This window comes from Bos mutus, chromosome 10, assembly GCF_027580195.1.
Source record: "Bos mutus isolate GX-2022 chromosome 10, NWIPB_WYAK_1.1, whole genome shotgun sequence".
Taxonomy (NCBI): domain Eukaryota; kingdom Metazoa; phylum Chordata; class Mammalia; order Artiodactyla; family Bovidae; genus Bos; species Bos mutus.
The window spans coordinates 47,823,492-47,849,139 of NC_091626.1; the positions used below are offsets into that span (position 1 = coordinate 47,823,492).

The window sequence follows — 25,648 nt, forward strand, 5'->3', positions numbered from 1 at the left end:
CAGTGATTTGTTAAATGTAAATATTAAAACTGTACTAACATTTTTGTAACTCTGGACATTTCTTCATTTCCATATAGACTGAAACCTTAAAATCTCTTGGCTTTTGAGAGACTCTGAAAGTGACTGGCAGCATATGTTGGCTGCCTCTGCTAACCGCATGGAGAAAGGTAATAAGCAGAAGATAAAAATGTTCTGCTAACGAATCTGGGGCTCTTATACTGTCTGTTCCTGTTATAGCAGTGTCTGTGTCCCTAACCCTGGTCTTAACCCATGTTTGTGTCTGGCAAAGCAGACACTTGCTTCCCCTCTGAAGTGGCAATCAGAAAGTGACTTGAAAGGAGGGCAGCCCTCATCTTGTGTTAATACCTTAGGTTCATTGATAAAGTAGGAGCTCTTAAACCCCTGCTGTAATTAAGACACAGGGAATGAGTTTGTATTTCCATGGTCCCACTCTTCTACCTGAACCACCCTTCAGTATCACCTCCATCTTTCTCTGAATACAATTTGCTCGTTTAAAACATATTTAAGTTCCCTTCAAGGATGTTTTTGATGCTCACTTAAATCTTAATTATCTGGTATAAGAATGTTAGGAAAAGTCTGATGGATATGGTTCCTGAGACAGGTAATTTCCTGAGTAGTGTATCTCAATTGAGATAACCAGAATGAAAAACACGAATGGCTTCACAAGGAAGATTCTTACAATAAACTTGTATAAAATTAATGTCTTCCCTATGATGCTCTAAACTACTCAGGAAATAACTTAAATCAATTATGATTGAATAATTAGTGATTGAATAGTAAGGTCTTAGAATTAAGGAAAAGAGCACTTGGTTTCTGCATACTCCAGACTACTTTTTCAGCAATGCTAGAGTGATAAATTTCTCTCTGCCAGTCACAGAACCTGTTAGCAGCATCACGGAGTTGCTGGGAAGCAGTGTGGATAGCAGACCACACTTCATCCTACCAAGCACAGAGTTTGGGAGGGTCTAGATGACTATGTTATCCTGAATAGGATAGAAATTCTCTGAAATAGATTTGAAAGAGAAGTTCACTCCTGTTTATTATACATGCCAAGTTTATTTTAATTCCTTAATCATATCTAGGGTCTAGAGTATAGTTGTCGTAAAGATATAAGCCTAGAGGAGGAATCTGAAGATGGTGGAGTAGGAGGACGTGAAGCTCACCATCCTCCACAAACACATCAAAAATACATTTCCATGTGGAACGTTTTTCACAGAAAATCAACTGGAAACTGGCAGAAGATCTATACAACCAAAGCTGCAAGAAGAGTCTCTGCATAACCAAGTAGGATGGGAAAAAAGGAATCAGGACAGGGCTGGCTTCCGTGGGAGGGATCTGTAAAGGAGAAAAGGTCCACGCGGGGCAAACCCTGGGGAGCCCCCTTGTTTGCTGGGAGGATAAGCTGGGACAGAGGGGCTGGAGAAGCCCAGACTCTACTTGTGAGGAGTGCCTGTGTGCTGACTTGCTTACAGTCAGGGCACAGAGAGACTGGTAGCCGGCTTGCCACATTTCCCAATCTGAAGTGGGCACTGGGCAGGGCTACAAACATGTGCAGTGACTAAGCACTGACTCTCTGGCAGACAGACTCTGGGAGAGGACTTGATCTGGCTTAGTGGAGATAGCCTGGATAGTCTGGGGTGCATTTTGGGCCAGACTTCAGAGTCCTCTGTCACTGCTCGCTGGCAGGGCCAGGTGCAGTTGTGGTGGACTTTGTTGGTGCATGCAAAATGTTATACCACAGAAATGCTCAGTGGGTGCTGAGTCTCCTACCCAGTGAGCCCTGGGTAGGAGTATGCAGCAGTTGGTTTCCCAGAGGGAGTTTACTGGATCCACCCACCTCACACACCAACTTGGAGCCACATTTGGCACAGAGACAACCCGGGTCTCAGGCAGCAGCACAACTACTTCAGTTCCTGCAGCCGCAATGCTCAAGTACCGCCCACTCCACACTAAAGCCTAGTACTAGGTCTGGGATGAACATGACAGAGAAAAAGATGTGACTTTGGGCTGCTTCTAGGCAAAACTGCAGACACCTGCATGGGTAATGTAGAGATTCGCTGTGACCATATTGGCCTCACTTGCTTCATGGTTGTCTCGTTTGAAGCAGGCCAAAGGCAAAGGAGTCTGACTGAACTTGACCCTCAGAGCTTCTACTCCAACAACTGAGGAACAGACACCACCCTGACAGGGCTGAGAAAGCCACAGAGCAAGAAGGAGGCCCCACGCAAAATCCAGAATAGGCTCTGGACATCACATCACTGATTACTTCCCTATCAGGGGGATAATAGCCAACATACTCTCAGAAAAGATGTTGCTAGCACCTACACTGAAACCAGCCTCTGCACCAAAAATATTAGATTCATAGTCTACACAGGGGTGCTTCCAAATAAAAAGCCCTTTAAAGCTAACTATTTCTCCTAAATTCATAAAGTCAAGTAAAATGAAAAAGCAGAGAAACTACTCCAAATTAAAAGAGAAATCCCCTGAAAGAACAAAACAGGAAAGAGACCTCACCGGTCTACCAGACCCTAAAGGAAGTAATAAAGGTGCTAAAGGAATTAAAAGATTATTGATAAAAATGCAGATCACTGTAGTATAGAAATAGAAACTATCAAATCAAAGTTAGACAACTCAGTTGCTGAGATTAAAAACCAATCTAGAAGCAATGAATAGCAACTAAATAACATAGAAGAAGATATCTGGAAGATAATGGAAATCACCAAATCAGAAGCTCAGACAGAAAGACAAATGAAAAAAAATGAAAGCAACATATGAAATCTGTAGGTTAATATAAAGCATGCAACCTTTGCATAAAGGAGAAGAGTTCCAGAAGAAGAAGAGAAAAGGGGATTAAAAGCAAATTTGAAGAAATTATTGATGAAAACTTTCCAAATCTAAAGAAAGAAACAGGTATTTAAGTACAGGGAACACAGAGAGTCCCAAACAAGATGAACCCAAACAGACACACACCAGAACATATCATAATTAAAAAGCAAAAGAGAAGATTCTAAATGCAAGAGGAAAAAAAAGTTATATGTGACCCCCATGCCGCATAAGGCTATCAGCTGATTTCTCTTCAGAAACTTTGTAGGCCAGACGGGAGTGGCATGATACACTCAAAGTTCTGAAAGGAAAAAAATTTGTAACCCAGAATACTTTATTCAGCAAGATCATCATGTAGAATAGAAGGAGAGATAGAATTTCTCGACAAGCAAAAGTTAAAAGAACTCAACAGTACTAAACTTACTCTAAGAAATATTGACAGGTCTTCTCTAAACAGAAAAGAAACAATCTATAAGAAAGGGAAAGTCACAATAGGAAAGGCAAATATATTAAAAAGTTGAAGATCACTTAGATAAGCTAGTACACAGATTAAAAAAATAATTTATTTTTTGTAAAAGTGATTATAACTGCAATCATCAGCAAAAGAATGATATGTAAAATAGGACATCAAAATCACAGAAAGTGAAGGAGGGAACTATAAAAATGTAGATTGTTTAGAATGTGTTTGAGCTTGTGTGACTATCAATTTAAAGCAAGTAGATATATAGTTAGGGGTAAACATACTTGAAAACCAGGGTAATCACTAATCAAAAACATATAATAGGTTCACAAATACCAAAAAGAAAGGAAGTCAAGCATACAAAAAAGCCATCAAAGCACAAAAGGAAAATCAGAAAGAAGACACAAAAAAGAACCACAATATCAACAGGAAAACAAGGCTTAAAATGGCAATAAAAAGCACTTATAGTTACTTTAAATGTCAAGGGACCATATCCTCTGACCAAAAGACAGAGCTGTAGATTGGATAAAAATCAAGAACCCATAAAATGACCTACAAGAGACTCACTTCAAGATGAAAGACACACACAGATTGAAAGTGAAAAGATAGAAAAAGATACTTCATGTAAATGGAAATGACAAGAAAGCAGGGATAGCAATGCTCATATTGGACAAAATAGACTTTAAAACAAAGTCCATAAGGAAAGACAAAAAAGGACATTATATTATGAAAAAGGGACAAATACAAGAAAAGGATATTACAGTCATTAACATACATTCACCCAATATAGGAGCACTGAAATATATAAAACAAATACTAACAGACATAAAGGGGAAATTGACAGGAATACAATAACAGTAGGAAACTTTACCATCTCACTGACATTAGTGGACAGATTTTCTAGACAGAAAACCAATAAGACAACAGTGGTCCCAAATGGCACAATAGACTAGGTAGACTTAATTGATATCTACAGGACCTTACATCCAAAGCACCCAGAATGCACATTCTTTCCACGCATACAAGGAACCTTCTCTAGGACAGACCACACTGCTACTGCTGCTGCTGCTGCTGTTGCTGTTGCTTCAGTCGTGTCCGACTCTGTGTGACCCCACAGACGGCAGCCCACTAGGCTCCTCTGTCCCTGGGATTCTCCAGGCAAGAATACTGGAGTGGGTTGCCGTTTCCTTCTCCAACGCATGAAAGTGAAAAGTGAAAGTGAAGTCACTCAGTCGTGCCCGACTCTTAGCGACCCCATGGACTGCAGCCTACCGGGCTCCTCCGTCCATGGGATTTTCCAGACCACACATTAGGTCATAAAACACACTTCAACAAATTTAAGAGGCTAGAGCTTATCTCAGGCTTCCCTAGTGGCTCAGCTGTAAAGAGAATCCATCTGTAATGCAGGAGATGCAGGAGACACGGGTTTGATCCCTGGAGGAGGAAAATCCTCTGGAGGAGGGCATGGCAACACACTCCAGTATACTTGCCTGGAAAATCCCATAGAGGAGCCTAGAAGGCTGTGGTCCATAGGGCTGCAAAGAGTCGGACATGAGTGAAGCAACTGAGAATGAGGATGAGAGCTTATCTCAAACGTCTTTTCTGATCACAATGGTGTATGAAACTAGAAATCAGCAACAAAAAGAAAAATAGGAAAAGAACAAACACATGGAGACTAAACAACATGCTACAAAAAACCAATGGGTCAACAATGAAATCAAAGAAGAAACCAGAAAACACTTTCAAGACAAAAGTCAATGAAAATACAACCTTATAAAACCTATGGGATGCAGCAAAAGCAGGTCTACAAGGGAAGTTCACAGTGATTCAGGCTTTCCTCAAGGAGCAAGAAAAATCTCAAACAGCCTAACCTACCACCTAAGAAGTCAGAAAAAGAACAAACAAAATTCAAAGTCAGCAGAAGGAAGGAAATAATAAGTATCAGAGAAAATAAGAGATCAAAACAACAATAGAAAACATCAGTAAAACCAAGAGCTGTTTTCTGAAAACAGAAACAAAATCAACAAACCTCTATCCAGGTTTACCAAGAAGAAAAGAAAGAGGACCCGAATAAACAAAGTAAGAAATTAAAGTAGAGAAATAACAATGGATATTTCAGAAATACAAAAAATCATAATACTATGGACAGTTATATGCCAATAATTGGACAACCTAGAAATGGACGTGCTTTTAGAAATGTCCTGCTAAAACTGAGTCAAGAAGAAACTTAATTTGAGTAGACTGATCAATAGACATAAAATAAAATCTGTAATTAAAAAAGCTCCCTGCAAACAAAATCCAGGACTGGATGGCTTCCCTGGGGAATTCTACCAGATATACAAAGAACTTATACCTATTCCTCTCAAATCATTTCAAAAAAACCAAGAGGAAGGAACACTCTCATTCATTCTGTGAGACCATAATCATCCTGATATCAAAATAAAAGACACTACTAAAAAAAGAAAGTTACAGGCCAATATCTTTGATGAATATGGATGCAAAAATCCTCAACAAAATAGCAAACTGAACCCAACAATACATAAAAAGGATCATACATCATGATCAAGTTGGATTTATCCCAGGGTTGCAAGGATGATTCAAAATATTCCAATCAATCACTATGATATATGACATTACAAAAAGAAAAGACAGAAAAACACATGATCATCTCAATAAACACAGAAAAAACATCTGACAAAATTCAATATCCATTTATGAAAAAAATCTCACCAAAGTGAGTATAGAGGGACCATATCTCAACATGACAAAGGCATTTATGACAAACTGAGAGTCAACCTCATTTTTGACGGTGAAAAACTGAAGCCCTTCCTGCTAAATTCAGGAACAAGACAAGGATTCCCACTAGCACCACTTTTATTCAACATCATATTGGAAATAGTAGCCACAGCACTCAAACAAGGGAAAAGCATAAAAGGTATCCAAACTGGAAGGGGAGAGGTAAAACTGTCACCATTTGCAGATGACATGATACTCTATATAGAGAACCCTAGAGTCTCCACATGAAATGTATTAGATCTGGTACATGAGTTCACCAAGGTATCAGGATACAAGATTAATATACAGTAATATGTTGCTTTTCTTTATACTAACAATGAAATATCAGAAAGAGAAAGAAAAAAAAAAAAAAACCCTTATTTAAAAGTGAGTCTAAAAAAGTAACTTGGAATAGACTTAATCAAGGAGGTGAAAGAACCATTTGCTACAAACTATGCTGCGGCTGCATCGCTTCAGTCGTGTCCAACTCTGAGGGACCCCCATGGACAGCAGCCCGCCAGGCTCCTCTGTCCACGGGATTCTCCAGGCAAGAATACTGGAGTGGGTTGCCATTTCCTTCTCCCCTAAAAACTATAAAACGCTAATAAAGGCAACTGAAGATGATTAAAAGAAATGGAAAGATATCCTATGCTCTTGGATTAGAAGAATTAATATTGTAAATATAGCCATACTACCCAAAGCAATCTATAGATGTAATGCAATCCCTATCATAATACCCATGACATTTTTCACCAAACTAGAACAAATAAAACATATAAACAAAATTTATATGGAACTACAAAAGACTTAGAATTGCCAAAGCAATCCTGAGGAAAATGAACAAAGCTGGAGACATAACGCTTTCAGACTAGACAATACTAGAAATCTACAATAAGGAAAACAGCAAGGCATTGGCATAGAAAGAGATATGTGAATCACTGGAACAGAATATTGAGTCCAGAAATAAACCCACATACCTGCAGTAAATTAATCTCCTTCGATTATACAATGGAGAAAATAGTCTCTTCAATAAGTGGTGCTGGGAAAGTTAGACAGCTATTGTACATGTAAATCAACAACACAGAACACTCCTTCATACCATATACAAAAATAAACACAAAATGGTTTAATGATCTAAGTATAAGACATAACACCATAAAACTGGAAGAGAATATGGACAAAACATTCTTGGACATAGGTTGTAGCAATATTTTCTTATATTGGTCTCAAGGCAAAAGAAATAAAATCAGAAATTGACAAATGGGACCTAATCACATTAAAAGCTTTTGCACATCAACAAAACAAAAAGACAGCATATTGGATGGGAGAAAATATTTGCAAATGATGAAACCAAGAAAGGGTTAATGTCTAAAATATATAAACAGCTCATACAACTCAATATCAAAAAACCAAACCATTCAATAAAAAATGGGAGTTCAGTTCAGTTCAGTCACTCAGTCATGTCCAACTCTTTGCGACTCCATGACCACAGCAAACCAGGCCTCCCTTTCCATCACCAACTCCCAGAGTCCACCCAAATCCATGTCGAATGAGTTGGTGATGCCATCCAACTGTCTCATCCTCTGTCGTCCCCTTCTCTTCCTGCCCTCAATCTTTCTCAGTATCAGGGTCTTTTCAAATGAGTCAGCTCTTCCCATCAGGTGGCCAAAGTATTGGAGTTTCAGCTTCAACATCAGTACTACCAATGAACACCCAGGACTGATCTCCTTTAGGATGGACTGGTTGGATCTCCTTGTAGTCCAAGGGACTCTCAAGAGTCTTCTCCAACACCACAGTTCAAAAGCATCAATTCTTCAGCACTCAGCTTTCTTTATAGCCCAACTCACATCCATACATGACCACTGGAAAAACCATAGACTTGACTAGATGGACCTCTGTTGGCAAAGTAATGTCTCTGCTTTTGAATATGCTGTCTAGGTTGGTCATAACTTTCCTTCCAAGGAGTAAGCGTCTTTTAATTTCATGGCTGCAATCACCATCTGCAGTGATTTTTGAGCCCCCCAAAATAAAGTCAGCTACTGTTTCCACTGTTTCCCCATCTATTTGCCACGAAGTGATGGGACCAGATGCCATGATCTTCATTTTCTGGATGTTGAGCTTTAAGCCAACTTTTTCACTCTCCTCTTTCACTTTCATCAAGAGGCTCTTTAGTTCTTCTTCGCTTTCTGCCATAAGGGTGGTCATCTGCATATCTGAGGTTATTGATATTTCTCCTGGCAATCTTGATTCCAGCTTGTGCTTCATCCAACCCAGTGTTTCTCATAATGTACTCTGCATATAAGTTAAATAAGCAGGGTGACAATATACAGCCTTGACATACTCCTTTTCCTATTTGGAACCAGTCTATTGTTCCATGTCCAGTTCTAACTGTTGCTTCCAGACCTGCATATAGGTTTCTCAAGAGGCAGGTCAGGTGGTCTGGTATTCCCATCTCTTGAAGAATTTTCCACAGTTTATTGTGATCCACACAGTCAAAGGCTTTCACATAGTCAATAAAGCAGAAATAGATGCTTTTCTGGAACTCTTTCACTTTTTCGATGATCCAGCGGATGTTGGCAATTTGATCTCTGGTTCCTCTGCCTTTCCTAAAACCAGCTTGAACATCTGGAAGTTCACAGTTTACGTATTGCAGAAGCCTGGCTTGGAGAATTTTGAGCATTACTTTACTAGCGTGTGAGATGAGTGCAATTGTGCGGTAGTTTGAGCATTCTTTGGCATTGCCTTTCTTTGGGATTGGAATGAAGACTGACCTTTTCCAGTCCTGTGGCCACTGCTGAGTTTTCCAAATTTGCTGGCATATTGAGTGCAGCACTTTCACAGCATCATCTTCCAAGATTTGAAATAGTTCAATTGGAATTCCATCACCTCCACTAGCTTTGTTTGTAGTGATGCTTTCTAAGGCCCACTTGACTTCACATTCCAGGATGTCTGGCTCTAGGTGAGTGATCACACCATTGTGATTATATTGGTCGTGAAGATTTTTTTGGACAGTTCTTCTGTGTATTCTTGCCACTTTTCTTAATATCTTCTGCTTCTGTTAGGTCCATACCATTTCTGTCCTTTATCGAGCCCATCTTTGCATGAAATGTTCCCTTGGTATCTCTAATTTTCTTGAAGAGATCTCTAGTCTTTCTCATTCTGTTGTTTTCCTCTATTTCTTTGCATTGATCACTGAGGAAGGCTTTCTTATCTCTCCTTGCTACTCTTTGGAACTCTGCATTCAGATGCTTAGATCTTTCCTTTTCTTCCTTGCTTTTTGCTTCTCTTCTTTTCACAGCTATTTGTAAGGCCTCCCCAGGCAGCCATTTTGCTTTTTTGCATTTCTTTTCCATGGGGATGGTCTTGATCCTTGTCTCCTGTACAATGTCACAAACTTCCATCCATAGTTCATCAGGCACTCTATCAGATCTAGTCCCTTAAATCTATTTCTCACTTCCACTGTATAATCATAAGGGATTTGATTTAGATCATACCTGAATGGTCTAGTGATTTTCCCCACTTTCTTCAATTTAAGTCTGAATTTGGCAATAAGGAGTTCATGATCTGAGCCATAGTCAGATCCCAGTCTTGTTTTTACTGACTGTATAGAGCTTCTCCATCTTTGGGTGCAAAGAATATAATCAATCTGATTTCGGTGTTGACCATCTGGTGATGTCCATGTATAGAGTCTTCTCTTGTGTTGTTGGAAGAGGGTGTTTGCTATGACCAGTGCGTTCTCTTGGCAAAACTCTATTAGCCTTTACCCTGCTTCATTCCGTATTCCACGGCCAAATTTGCCTGTCAACCCAGGTGTTTCTTGACTTCCTACTTTTGCATTCCAGTCCCCTATAATGAAAAGGACATCTTTTTTGGGTGTTAGTTCTAAAAGGTCTTGTAGAGAGCAATATTGCCTAGGAACCTGGAATGTTAGGTCCATGAATCAAGGCAAATTGGAAGTTGTCAAACAGGAGATGGCAAGAGTGAACGTCGGCATCCTAGGAATCAGTGAACTAAAATGGACTGGAATGGGTGAATTTAACTCAGATGACCATTATATCTACTACTGTGGGCAGGAATCGCTTAGAAGAAATGGAGTAGCCATCATGGTCAACAAAAGAGTCCGAAATGCAGTACTTGGATGCAATCTCAAAAACGACAGAATGATCTCTGTTCGTTTCCAAGGCAAACCATTCAATATCACAGTAATCCAAGCCTATGCCCCAACCAGTAACGCTGAAGAAGCTGAACGGTTCTATGAAGACCTACAAGACTTTTAGAACTAACCATGTCCTTAATATATGTTAATTTACCTGAAATGAACTGACTTGAAAGATACAATTCATAGTAAATTTTAGTAATGACACACAAATTGTTAGTCACATATTAGTGATAAAAAATCTATATGTGCACATGTGACAAAGATTATTGGAAGTCTTTTTATGAATAAAAGTAAAAAGGAATTGCACATGGCTCTAAGGAATTTCCCACTAGATTCTGTGTAGATGGAGAGATCTACTATGAGTCTCAGTGTTTCCTCCCCCTCCCCCCATTGACTATTTGAATCTCCCCCATCATGGATAATTCACAACAGAAGGTTTCTTTGTATAGCTTTTATTTTTATGCTGGGATAAATGTTGATAGGAATATATCCTGGTTTAGTTTTAATTGTAGTTTAATCACCTGCCTCTTCATAGTTTTTACATGTTGGTCTGTATAAATGTCTGGTGGTGACAGCTTGTGTTTATAGTAAGACAAAACACTCATCATCACATTGCATTGAGTTCAGATTTTTCCCAAACTGCAACAAATGTGAATGAACATTATAAACTCAGGTGAGAAATACAGATACAGCCTATAGACTTTACTTTTTAATGAGACTCAACATTTTATTTTTGAGTTTTCTTTTTAAAAAAATAAATATTTGTTTCACATGTAAAATAATTATTAGACTTAAGAGTTTAGTTTACTGGAAACTAAAAAATAAACTAAGAAATACTCAAAAGTATAATAATTATTTTACATATAAAAGAGTTGAGGTAGTCTACAAAAATGTAGACAAATGTGAGAAGGGAAAACTAGGAGCTCCAAATACATTTTGCACAAGATTCTTCCCAGTTTGAAAACATACCACACATTCAGCTCTGCATCCTAGAAGTCAGTTTTTCTTTTCTTTTTTTTTGTTAATGTATTTTTAAAAATTTTATTTTATTTTTAAACTTTACAATATTGTATTAGTTTTGCCAAATATCGAAATGAATCCGCCACAGGTATACATGTGTTCCCCATCCTGAACCCTCTTCCCTCCTCCCTCCCCATACCATCCCTCTGGGTCATCCCAGTGCACCAGCCCCAAGCATCCAGTATCATGCATCAAACCTGGCCTGCGACTTGTTTCATACATGATATTATACATGTTTCAATGCCATTCTCCCAAATCTTCCCACCCTCTTCCTCTCCCACAGAGTCCATAAGAATGATCTTTTCTGTTTTACTCAAAACACTAGTATTAAGCAGTCACATTAAAAAAAGAGAAATTCAAAGATTATTCACTAAAAAATTTAAATTTTCTACTAGTAATGATTTAATGTATATTATCTAGTAAAAGAGTTGATAACTTTCCTTATAAATATACATTAAAAATCATGTCAGAGTCCACAGCACCTTGTGACGTATGATTACGCTCCCTCCCTCCGTCTTTCTCTAGACACATCTCCAGTCTTCTCAGTGTTTATATGTGGACCCTGAGACACTGACAAGAAAGCAACCTTCATCTTCTCTTTTATGACTTTAGGAAATCATTCTGAGTCAAAAGAAATATTACCTGCGATGTTGTTTATTTTTAAACAAATGGACCAGACCAAATGGATCTGGTCTACAAGACTCTGATTTTAAAACTGCATACTGATCAAGTATCATATTGTTCTGAATTTAGTTGAAAAAAGTGTGTCATAAGAATCACTTTTGTAGAAACTTATAAGGGAAAATAATCTGAAAAAAATGAATATAGATATGTAAAACTGAATCACTTTTTGCATACCTGAAACTAATACAATACTGTAAATCAACTATACTTCAATTAAAAAAACTAATGAAAAAAATGAATATGAATGCCATGCATGAACCTCCACTGAAATGCAGTCTTTATGAACTGGTTGGAAGGAGAATATGTTCGAGATATCCATTTGAAAGTATGGCAGGATAAATCTCTCTGTGAGTCTTGATAAAACAAATTTTTAATGAGTGGAAAAAGAGAATTTCTTTCTAAAGAAATAAATCATTTTGAAATAGAATGTGGTCAATCATGCAATCTTATAGATCTGAAGGAAAAACTATAAAAGTTATTTAATACATGACCAGCTGTAGAAATTTGAATTAACTATATATTCTCAAATACGGCAACATTGTCATGGCATCCCTTTTCTTTTGTCTTCTGTTGGCTTCTCTCCCTCTTACCAACCCTCTCCCAAACCATAATTGTGATTATTTTTAAAAACCTAGAATACGTTTTTTTTCTTTTCATTTTTATTTTATACCAGAGCACGGCTGATTAACAATGTTGGGTTAATTTCAAATGTAGAGCAAAGTGATTCAGTTATACATATACTTGTGTTTATTCTTTTTCAAATATTTTTCCCATTTAGGTTAATATAGAATACTGAACAGCATTTCCTATGCTATACAGGTCCTTGTTTGTTATCTCTTTTAAATATAGTGGTATGTACATGTCAATTCCAAGCTTTTAATCTATCCCTACCCCTTCCCTCCTGCTAACCATAACCATAACCATAACCATAACTCTAAGTCTGTGAGACTAGAATATGGTCTTATCTTCTGGAATTATACATGCCCCCTGGGTAAACAATTCAGCACCAGAGTTTTTGAGTGCATTGGCTCAGAAACCAGATTGTCAAGGACAGACTACAAGTGTTATCACTTACTCTGGTGTCCTCAGACAAATTATCTAACTTTCCTGTGCCTCAGTTTCCTTATCTGTAATCTAGGGACACACACACACACACAGAAGTCGCTCAGTCGTGCCCGACTCTTTGCGACCCCATGGATTGTAGCCCACCAGGCTCCTCGGTCCATGGGATTTTCCAGGCATGAATACTGGAGTGGGTTCCATTTCCTTCTCCAGGGGATCTTCCTGAGCCAGGGATCGAACCCAGGTCTCCCGCATTGTAGGCAGACGCTTTACCGTCTGAGCTACCAGGGAAGTCCAAACTAGGGACAATAATAGTAATTATCTCAGAAGCTGACATGATAATTAAATGAGTTAATAAATGTAAAGTACTTAGAAACAGTGCTTGGTATACAATAACTTTTTAATAAAGTTTAAAAAACATTTTATAATGACAATTTCAAAGATTAATTTTGGACCAATGACTCCTAAATTTCTATCTCTATCCTCTAGCTTTCTTAATTTTAACAATAATGTCAAATTTTGTCAAAAAAATAAAATGAAATTTAGTCTTATCTTTATATAAACTGTTATATACCCACCCATCAGACATTTATTTAATACCTATTTTAAGATACTTTTTTTTTTTCTGGTGTCAGGGATATGGAGGCAAATAATTCTTTACTCTCTATCGGATGAGAAAAACAAGTATAGAAATGGTTACAGTACGATGTGATAAATATTTGGATTGAGGTATAAAGGGGCTATAAAATTATTGAAGACATTTGTCTAAATCAGACTTTTGCTCAAACATTGTGAGTTATCCGTTGATGTATAGCAAATTATCCTGAAATTTGGCAGCATAAAACAAGAAACATTTATTACTGGATAGCTTCTGCAGGTCAGGAATCTGGGCACAGCTCAGCTGGATACTTCAGGCTCAGGGTCCCTCACAGGCTGCAGTCCAGGTATGGCAAGGGCTGCAGTGATCTCAGGATCAAATGAAGGAGAAGCTGCTTCTAGGCTCACTCATGTGATTATTGGCAAGATTTACTTCCTCAAGGGTTGTTGGACTAAGGGTCTCAGCTTTTTTTTTTTTTTTTGCATTTTAATAGGGCTTTTATTGCAGTAAAAATATATTATTTCCCACTACACTTAGGGTCCAAATAACAGGGTCTCAGTTTCTTGTTGGCTGTTGACTGGAGGCCTTCCTCACTTCCCTGCCTCTGGGGAGTCTCCACAGGACAGCTCGCAACTTGGTAGCTGGTTTCTCCCAGAGGGCTCCAAAAGAGCAAGCAAGAAAGGCTGAGTAGGACTGATGTCAGTCTTTTTGCAGCTGAATCTCAAAAGTGACATTTCATTATGTTTGCCATATTCTATTTGTTAAAAGCAAGTCATAGGTTCAGCCAATACCCGATGGGAAATAATTACACAAGGGCATAAAACAGAAGGCGGGAACCACTGAGGACCATTTTAGAGTCTGCCAATCCCAAATATGATGAATTAAATTTGTCTTTTTTTGTTTTTGTTATTTATCTCCTCCACTTTCTCTACTATCTCCTACTCCTTCACTCTGAATAGATGCATTTACTGCAAAGTGTTATTTTTCCACTTTAGAAAAGCCAGAGGACGCCAATAAGCCCAGAGAAAACTAATAAAAAAAATTCTATATTCTGAATAGCTGTAAATATAAATGAAAATAAATGCTGTAAATGTAAACTTTCAGGAGAAAGATTAATTTAATGATCGTACAGTCATCACAGATATAAGAAATCTGGACACAAATTTCATTAACAGCTATCAAGATCTTGGTTTTAACACAACATTATAAAAATCAACTATGCTGCTACTGCTAAGTCACTTCATTCGTGTCCGACTCTGTGCGGCCCCATAGACGGCAGCCCACAAGGCTCCGCCATCCCTGGGATTCTCCAGGCAAGAACACTGGAGTGGGTTGCCATTTCCTTCTCCAATGCATGAAAGTGAAAAATGAAAGTGAAGTCGCTGTCATGTCTGACTCAGCGACCCCATGGACTGCAGCCCACCAAGGCTCCTCCACCCATGGGATTTTCCAGGCAAGAGTACTGGAGTGGGGTGCCATTGCCTTCTCCAAAAATCAACTATACTTCAATTTAAAAAAATTACTGACAATTACACACTGCTATATTTAAAGTGGATAATCAACAAAGACCTACTGTATAGCACAGGGAACTCTGCTCAATGTGGCAGCCTCAATGGGAGGGGAGTTGGGGGAGAATGGATACGTGTATATGTATGGCTGAGTCCCTTTGCTGTCTACCTGAAACTACCACAACATTGTTAATCAGCTATACCCCAATATAAAATTAAAAGTTAAAAAAAACCCAAAACAACAAAAAAATTTTAAAGGAAAAACATGTTAAAATAAAGATCTTGTTGAAAACATTACTGGGCTGTGCCGCCAACCACCAGCCTGGACTGTCATGTCAGGCAAGTAGCAGAACAGCAGACTGTTGCCAGCCCTGCTGCATGAATCACCTGGGCAAGCTACTCACCGTCGAGCTTTGACCTCCTCATTTGTAGAGTGGCTGTATGAGTGCCTGCTCTCCCCACTGCCACAGGAGTTTTGTCATTTCTCATAATAATACATAGAGAGAGTCAATATACGCCTTGAAACACTGTCAAGTGCTGACGAATATAAGGTATCATTATCATTTTGTTCATCATTAGATCTAGGAATATTTTTTCTTATCAGCAGGTATTACATTTTACAAGCTCAGAAAGTCTAATTACTTTCTTAAAAAATTTTGTTTTATTGAAGTGTAGTTTATTTTTAATGTTGTATTAATGTCTGCTGTACTGCAAAGTGATTAGTTATATACACATTTTTCCATATTCTTTTCCATTATGGTTTATCACAGGATATTGAATATAATTCCCTTACTCTACAGTGGGATTCTGTTGTTTATCCATTCTGTATGTAACAGTTTACATCAGCTGATCCCAAACTCCCAATCCATCCCCCACCCCATCCCCCAGCAACCACAGTCTGTTCTCTGTGTCTATGAGTCTGTTTCTGTCTCACAGATAAGCTCAGTTGTGTCGTATTTAGATTTATAAATGATATCACATGGTATTTGTCTTTCTGCTTATTTCCCTTGGTATGACAATCTCTAGGTCCACCTATGTTGCTGCAAATGGCATTATTTCATTCTCTTTTATGGCTGAGTAATATTCCATTGTATATGCGTACCACATTTTATTTAGCCATTCATCTGTAGATGGACATTTAGGTTGTTTCCACATCTTGGCTATTGTAAATAGTGCTGCTATGAACACTGAAGTGGTATGTATCTTTTTAAATTAATTTTGTCCATAGCTGACACTTTCTAAATGGTGATTTCTTTCAGATTTTTAGGAAATGAAATACTCTCCTAAATGGTTTCATGTTCTAGATATCCATTTTCTGCTTTTCCCATCTCAACCCATACTTACACTCTTCCCACATTCTCAGTAAATTGGTGTTATGAAACCTTGTATTGCTGTTTGACAAATCCATGCCCATCAGAAATATAGAGACATTTTTTACAATCACAATAAAAATTAGCTAAAAATAAAAATAATCTATAATGAATGGTTTTATATACCTTTCAAGTTTCACTTCTAAACATTTAAAAATTTTGAATTTTAAACATTAGTATGAATAATTCAAGGTTGATGAGCATCCTTAAATTACAAGTCTCAGAACAGACTGAATTAGTTCTCTAGTTCGCCTTTTTCCTTGTGTTCCAGAGTCATCCAAGTTAATTCCATGTCCCTGCGGTCAGTGAGACGCTGGAGATTATCTGGACTGAAATATGGGAGAAGTGTCCTAGAAAGAATCCTCAGAATCTGCCAGAGCAGAGTTCTCCACACTTCTAGGATCATGTATCCTATGACTAAAAGCTATGTGAGCACACACCCTTATAGGTATAATTTAAAATTTAGAAATTATACACATATCAATCTGTATTAATTAACTAGGCATATTATAAAAGATGCCATCTACAAATAGAAAACAGTGAGATGAAATAAAATATTTAAAAATAAATTTAAAATGATATTTATTAATGGTACTCTGAACCTTTTATCCTCAAATTACAGAGATTTGTTTTGAGGTCTATACAGTTTACAAATGCCTTGCAAATTAAACTGGCATCATACTATTATTTGCTAATTTTGAAAAGGACAATGTACATTTAGGGCTAGGCTTATTGTTTTAATAATGATGTCTATCCATATTTCAATTGATGTTTTTGAAAATTTTTATTTTTTTGGCCTATATCTCAGCAGAACTGATTGGATCACCACTAATTTTGTCTCTCAGTGTGACTGAAAAGGAGCTCCTTCAAGAAATAGGGGAAATATCAATTAGTCTTTTTTTTTTAAATAGTCTTGCATTATAAATATTACCATCAATCCAAAGTTTTTTTTTCAGGGAAATGTTTAAAGCTATTGGTCCACCAGTAAGTGTTAATTTAGTTAAATTACATGATATAATCTATAACTCTGCTTAACCATCCAAAGAAAACAGCAATAGATTGTGAACCTCAGACAATAACATAAAGCAAAGATGTCATTATTATCCCTCGATACAATACAGTGAAGACTGAAATGTCAACTGAGTGAGGGTACCTATCTTCTAAATATGTCAAGTATAATTTCTTTTTTATTTTTAAAGATATAAATAGGTACAATATATATATTTTCCACGCAGAGTTGTACACACCCCAGTCTAGAGACCATTTACTACATCCCTTTGTGTTCATCCATGTCCCTAGTGTGACCTGGGCAAGAATCGGTTACACAGAAGGGGGACAAGAATGTAAACAGACACACCTGCTGCAACCAAAGAGCTCCAACTTCATTAAATTATTGGGTTGGCCAAAAAGTGTGTTTGGGATTTAAAAAAAAAAAAAGGAAAAACCCAAAAGAACTTTTTGGCCAACCTAATATATTTTTATACATTAAGCTAAGAAATATTCAGTTGAACAAAGGATTACATAGCTAAGATATGTCTGAAACTTTCTTCTGGAGAAATCTAGAAGCCCATGACCCACAGTTCTGACAAATGTTTGAAATGGAACACTTTACTAAAGAGCTAAACATACCAGTTTTTTAAGTTCCTGAGTTTTATGTTTGTTTTATTTCTCTTACATGCAAAATCACAGCCTTAGATCTAAAAGAGAAAATACTTTTAGCCAAACATGCTATGAAAGTTTTGAATGTAATTCAATGCTAAATAGAGCATTAGTTATAAAATACAATACATTGAGACATTAAAGAAAGCTAAAAGTTTTGAATATTTTGGAGATAGATCATATTAAGGCAAAGCTTAAAAAGGATATGGTTCTTTCAGTATTTCAGTGAGTTTAATCCTGACTTGTCTAGGGGCTTTGGAAATACCAGCTACCTCATGCATCTCAAGATAATATAAAATCAGTGGACTCTGACCTCCAAAATTGAAGAGAACACGGTTAAACTCTGGACCACTACTGATATAATGGGACTGTAAGGGGTAGAAAAAAAAGAAGAGTCAATTATTACTTTTGTGTATTTTTAAATAACTGTAAATTAAATATATCTGCATTATAACTATAAATACAATTATTATCTGGTATATTAAAGGGAAATTTTGCAAGGCATTCTTCTTAATGAAAGTGCTTATGAGCCTATGAGTGTGTGCTGTAAGGCTCTGGTGGTCTTTTAGCATGAAGACAGGCCAATAGAGATCATTCTATCTGAAGAACAGAAAGAGAAAAATGAGCATAACCCCAGAAAAAGGGATAGGAAAAAATATGAAGAAATAATGATTGAAACTTTCCAAGTTTTATGAAAAACACATCCTAGAAACTTAACTCCAAGTAGGATAAAGTCACATCTAGATGCATCATAGTCAAAAGTGTTAAAAAAGACAAAAAGAAAAATTTCAAAACCAGCAAGAGAAAAACGACATATAAGAGAACCCCCAAAAGTTAACAGGTGACTTCTCATCAGAACAGTGGAGGCCAGAAGCCCATCAAAGTGCTGATGAAAGAAACTTCGATCATGAATTCTGTGTCAGGGAGACAATCACCATAATTATAATTGCTTCAATATTCTACTATTGACTTCTTGTAGAATACAAGGTAAGTATAGCAACTACTCATATGTTGTCTTTCCTCAGTTTTTGTAATTCCTGGATGAGAGATTTATTGTTCATTCCACTTCCTATGGGGAAAGATTTTTTTTTCTCATTTGTTTTAACTGATATATAAAATTCTCATATTTCTTTTGCTTATGGTCAATTTTTCACTGTATTCATTCATAGCTACTACAAAATTATTTCAAATGGTGGGACTATTGTAATCACACTATTGTCTTGATGACAATTCGTATCAGGTATATATCTAGCCTGATCTCAAAAACTGCATGCAGAACTGGAGTGAGCTCTATCAAGTTTAAAAGGAGATCTTGCCTGTCTAGAAAGATGTCTTAATGACCCTTTTTCTGAGTTCTGTCTTGGTAATAATAAAACAGAAACTCTATCTTACTGAAGTTTTAGATATAGACATTTCTGTTATTTTTCTGCAGTTACTAGTTTCTAAACTAGGAAAACCACAGTACACAGATCTGTCCTCCTCTATGAGAATCTATGACTTTTAAAGGATAGTCCCATCAGTCAAGAGCAGAAATAGGCATTAAATGCAAATCCAGTGTTTTGTGAAGCCTTAGCCATTTTCAATGCCAAAGAATGCTCAAACTACTGCACAATTGCACTCATCTTACATGCTAGTAAAGTAATGCTCAAATTTCTCCAAGCCAGGCTTCAGCAATACGTGAACCATGAACTTCAATCTGGTTTTAGAAAATGCAGAGGAACCTTTCAAATTGCCAATATCTGCTGGATCATCGAAAAAGCAAGAGAGTTCCAGAAAAACATCTATTTCTGCTTTATTGACTATGCCAAAGCTGTTGACTGTGTGGATCACAACAAACTGTGGAAAATTCTGAAAGAGATGGGAATACCAGACCACATGAACTGCCTCTTGAGAAACCTATATGCAGGTCTGGAAGCAACAGTTAGAACCGGACATGGAACAATAGACTGGTTCCAAATAGGAAAAGGAGTATGTCAAGGCTGTATACTGTCACCCTGCTTATTTAACTTATATGCAAAGTACATCATGAGAAATGCTGGGCTGGAAGAAGCACAAGCTGGAATCAAGATTGCTGGGAGAAATATCAATAACCTCAGATATGCAGATGACACCACCCTTATGGCAGAAAGTGAAAAGGAACTAAAAAGCCTCTTGATGAAAGTGAAAGAGGAGAGTGAAAAAGTTGGCTTAAAGCTCAACATTCAGAAAACGAAGATCATGGCATGTGGTCCCATCACTTCATGGGAAATAGATGGGGAAACAGTAGAAACAGTGTCAGACTTTATTTTTTGGGGCTCCAAAATCACTGCAGATGGTGACTGCAGCCATGAAATTAAAAGACGCTTACTCCTTGGAAGGAAAGTTATGACCAACCTAGACAGCATATTGAAAAGCAGAGACATTACTTTGCCAACAAAGGTCCGTCTAGTCAAGGCTATGGTTTTTCCAGTGGTCATGTATGGATGTGAGAGTTGGACTGTGAAGAAAGCCGAGTGCTGAAGAATTGATGCTTTTGAATTACGGTGTTGGAGAAGACTCTTGAGAGTCCCTTGGACTGCAAGGAGATCCAACCAGTCCATTCTAAATGAGATCAGCCCTGGGTGTTCTTTGGAAGGAATGATGCTAAAGCTGAAACTCCAGTACTTTGGTCACCTCATGCGAAGAGTTGACTCATTGGAAAAGACTCTGATGCTGGGAAGGATTGGGGGCAGGAGGAGAAGGGGACGACAGAGGATGAGATGGATGGATGGCATCACTGACTCGATGGACGTGAGTTTGAGTGAACTCCGGGAGTTGGTGATGGACAAGGAGGCCTGGTGTGCTGCAATTCATGGGGTCGCAAAGAGTCAGACATGACTGAACGACTGAACTGAACTGAGCCATTTTCTTGGGTACTTTAAGGTCTCACGTTGTCCAAAGAACTCTTGCTAAAGATATACCAAGTAGCCAAAATAATTAACAGAAGTCTCACTGCTTCCGATTACCCCCACAAAAGATAATGGCAGAAAACTCTGAGAACTTTAAGATTCCATAAAACAAAACTTTTATAGCCAAAGTCAATTTAGTACTAAATTTGAAGAACCAGGCAATCCAATGAACTTTGGAAGGGTCACAAAGGATGAACTAGGAAATTCAAGGAATGGTTTCAGCCTTCAGCTTTTCTGTTAGTTTACTAAACGATAATTGCTGACAGTGGATAGAAAGCTAAACTCTGATTTTGAGGTTTGAAAGTGTGTACTATCTATGCTCATGTGGACACTGGGAGCCCATAAGCACTCATTCAGCATTTGGATGACACTGGTGCTTAGAAGGACTTCCTTGTAGCTCAGATGGTAAAGAATCTGCCTGCAATGCCAGACACTCCGGTTTGATCCTTGGTTAGGGAAGATCTTCTGGAGAAAGGAATGGCAATCCCCTTCAATATTCTAGCCTGGAGAATCCCGTGGACAGAGGAGCCTTGCGGGCTACAGACCACAAAGAGTCAGACACTTAGAAAAAAAAAAGTGCTTAGAAAACTTTTCTTTCCATTGAACTGAAACATGTACTCTGTACAGCTTTTACTTATTGGTAAAAGTAAAACTTTTTAGTGTGTATTAGTAAAAACTTTTTTGAGCCATATCGAAAAAGTCTAATCCTGCTACTAATCTAATCTACTGTAGCTCTCTACATATTTGAAAACAGTTATTATGGGCTCCAGTCTCATCTTTTCTAGTGGAAACATCTTTACATATTTTGGCAATTGCTCAAACATTATGGTTTCAGAGCCCTTTACTATCTTGATTATTATACCCTTTTACAATGCAGGGCTCCAAAATGAACATAATGCACAATCTTTGTCCAATCAGCACATATGTTTAGACAGCCCATGAATACAGTAGATTTTGGGGTCAATGACATTCTACTTTTGACACATAGAGAGCTTACTGTTGAAAGTGATTCCCAAATCTTTTCAGATGCCTCCAAGCCAAGGCTTTATTATTCTATACTTAGGAAGTTATAATTTTGGACCTTTATACTTTTTTCACAGTAACAGTTTATCTTCTAAGATCAGGTCTGTTATTCTAGCCTGTTGAAAACTTTTGGTCATTCATAATTCTTCCAAGTTTTATGACTTCTACATAGCTAATAAAAAATGGCAACCATGTTTTCATCAAAGTTGTCAATAAAATGTGTGTAATACAGGACCAATGATGCAGCAATATGGTGTACTGCCAAAGACATAACTGCCATTTGCTTTCTAGCTTTTAAAGTGTCATCTGAAGAAAGGTCATTTGGTCAGTTATAAATCCCTCCATCCATATTTCTCCAACTTGTAAACAAAGTATGAAAGACCATTTTTAGTGGTTCTTCAAGATCAGCTATACAGTTTCTATCATACTTTCCTGATTTTGAAATTTACCAACATTGCCCTCCTCCTCTACTCCCATCTCCTCCCCTGCCCTCCCGTCCCCTGCAGCCAAGATGGTGCAATATTGCCATCTACATCAACCTGACTCTCAGGTCACCAATTTCCATCCTAAGCTCTGGCAAAACATCCTTGGCAGGACTGTGACATTTGGAAGAGATTCTACATACCTGGATTATTAAAGACCTGGAAATATATGAATATGACTTTCATAAAGTGATTTTTATAGGCATAATTTAAAATTTAAAATAATGGTCAGGCTTAACTAGATAATTCAGACCAAATTTTATCAATAAAGACTGCAATAGATTTAAAACTTAACTGGCCAACAAATTAAGAGATCCAATTCAGAAGTTCAAGCCAACAGTCTCATCAAATTTTGGCTAAAGCAACACAAGGTAGCAAGTCCATAGGATCTCTATTTTGGAGGCATGTTTAAAACTGTGGAGAAAGCAAACATTCAAGACTGAAGAGTAACAATACCTACATATAGTCATTTATTCCAGGACCATGGTTTAAGAGGTAGGGACAGGTCAATCACTGTTGAAAACTCCTTTGATGTTTTGTCTACAACTTTGACTGATGGTTATTGAGGTCAGAGCCCTTTTTGTATGTCAGCCCAAGTAGAAGCAGTGCCAGAATTATGAGGAAAAGATAAACATTATTCTTTTTCCTTAGAGATGAGGATAGTTTCAGAAATAAACACAACTTAGCAATATTAAGGTTAGTCTCCCTAATAAGTCGCTTCTGATCAGTTTTTCTAAAATATATATCAAGAGTATAATAAGCTACATTGTCCATGTGAAACTGTTGAATTAATTATACTGAAAATTTTAAAAGTAAGAACGTTTTTTTTATGATCATTATACTTCAAACCTTTGTTGGTAGTTTTGATGGTCTTGATTCTTCCTTGAATGCAGGCGTTGTATATGCTTTTGGGTTCTCTAAAATTTTCGATATATTGAAGTCTATAGCTAAAACAAACAAACAAAAAAATTTCTTAAATTCTGTTATTTTTTTCTTCAGAAAGGAATGACACCATGTCTTTTATTTTTTTTCCAGCAATGTACATTAAACATGGAGAGAGGTAAAAGTGTGAGGTTAGGATATTGTTACATACTAGCTTGCTCCAGTCAATCTAGGCTCCCAGGTGGTGAAGAATCTGCCTGCCAATGTGGGAGCAAAAAATGCAGGTTCAGTCCCTGGGTTGGGAAGATCCCCGGAGTTGGGAACAATAAACCACCCCAGTATTCTTGCCTGGAAAATTCCATGGACAGAGGAGCCTGGCGGGCTATAGTTCATGGGGTCCCAAAGAATCAACGGAGCATGCATGCACACCCCAGTCAGAGGAAATGAATATTCCATCTCATTTTACTTAACAGGGATTTAGAGTTTTCAAATTTATTCACTTACACTATTTCATGCTGTCCTCATAAACCATTTTATGAGCTAAGTAAATTTCCCACAACTTACAGATGAGAAAACTAAATGCAGGAAACTCTACGACTTTTTCTAAGATGAGTCTTGCTCTAAGTCTTACCCTACCATTTATTGAGAGTAGAGGAAGAGGATATGGACCTAGGGCTTTTGCCTCTGAGTTCAGAGCTCTTTTCATGACCCTCTAGTTATGTAGAATAAGAGGTTTGGGCCTTGGCATGTTAGAGGCCACCTTTTCCATATACTGACAACACACCCAGATAAGGAAAGACTTGGTAAATTTTTTTTTTTTGTAACCAGCATAAATATGCATGAGGGCACATAGGGATTCTTATCTTAAAGGAGAACTATATCATTTAATCAGTCATGTCAATCAGCCTAAAAGCACAGGCTAGTTACTAAGGGTACATCAATATAGAACAGAGAAAACAGTTGATCTGAGAAGTTTGCACTAGATCTTGGCACTGACAATTATTACCAGTTACCAGGTAGACAAATTAGACTACAGTATTTGAGGTTGATGACAAACCTTAGAATAATTAAAGAAGGTTACTTGGATTGATTATTTATGTTACATATTAAAAGATATTTGATATTAGCTTGAAATACTGGAGGCAACTAGGCATTTTTCTCTGGCAGAGATTAAAAAACTGGCTGGCAAGGAACCTGTATTTTAAGAGTGAAAAGTTAGTTTAAGTTGGGAGTTAGAATGGGCAAGAAAGGTAATGAACCATATAATTTCTCTACTTTGAAACTTGCTCAAAAACATACAACCCATTATGGAAAGGAATTTGACAATATCTATCAATAACACAGACATTTTTTCTTTGCCTCAGTAATCCCTCCCCCTAAGAATATATTCTTCACAATCTCCTACACAAGTACAAAAACACACAAGTACAAGTTTAATGATTATGTATTTAATATTTAAATACATAAAACCTATGTATTTAATACTCAGGTGCAGGTTGAAAAAACCATGGTACTCCAATTTTTGGAATACTATGAGCTGTAAAAAGAAATGAGTAACATCTCTGTACAGATGTGAAGATATCTTGAGGTTATATCATTAAGTGAGGAAAGCAAGTTGCAAAACAGTACAGAGTATATTACTTGACTGAAAGTATACAATATGCTACATTCAGTTTAAAAGGGATACTTGCCTTCATTTGTATAAAGGAACACTGAAAAGATAAATAAGAAATGAATAAAAATATTCTCTTTGGGAGGAATAATTAAAAATAAAAATGCTCAATTTTGAATTATTCTTAAATACATACTTAGGTGATATTACTCAGCAGTGGCCACAGGACTGGAACAGGTCAGTTTTCATTCCAATCTCAAAGAAAGGCAATGCCAAAAAATGCTCAAACTACCACACAATTGTACTTATCCCATATGCTAGCAAAAAAGTAATGCTCAAAATTCTCCAAGCCAGGCTTCAACAGTACGTGAACCATGAAATTCCAGATGCTCAAGCTGGATTTAGAAAAGGCAGAGGACCCAGAGATCAAATTGCCAACATCCACTGGATCATTGAAAAAGCAAGAGAGTTCCAGAAAAACATCTATTTCTGCTTTATTGACTATGCCAAAGCCTTTGACTGTGTGGATCACAATAAACTATGGAAAATTCTGAAAGAGATGGGAATACCAGACCACCTGACC

At 37.3% G+C, this 25,648-nt stretch overlaps 1 protein-coding gene across 1 annotated transcript in view; it reads right to left on the reverse strand.

The window, feature by feature from the left end:
• The window catches only part of FAM227B (family with sequence similarity 227 member B), a 201,954-nt gene that overhangs the window by 7,905 nt on the left and 168,401 nt on the right, over positions 1–25,648 (reverse strand). Inside the window, exons 10-11 of the mRNA XM_005892161.2 lie at positions 23,421–23,518; positions 18,345–18,507 (exon numbers count right to left, since the gene is read on the reverse strand). Coding sequence (XP_005892223.2) covers positions 18,345–18,507; positions 23,421–23,518 — 261 coding nt within the window. The remainder of the gene's footprint in view (positions 1–18,344; positions 18,508–23,420; positions 23,519–25,648) is intronic.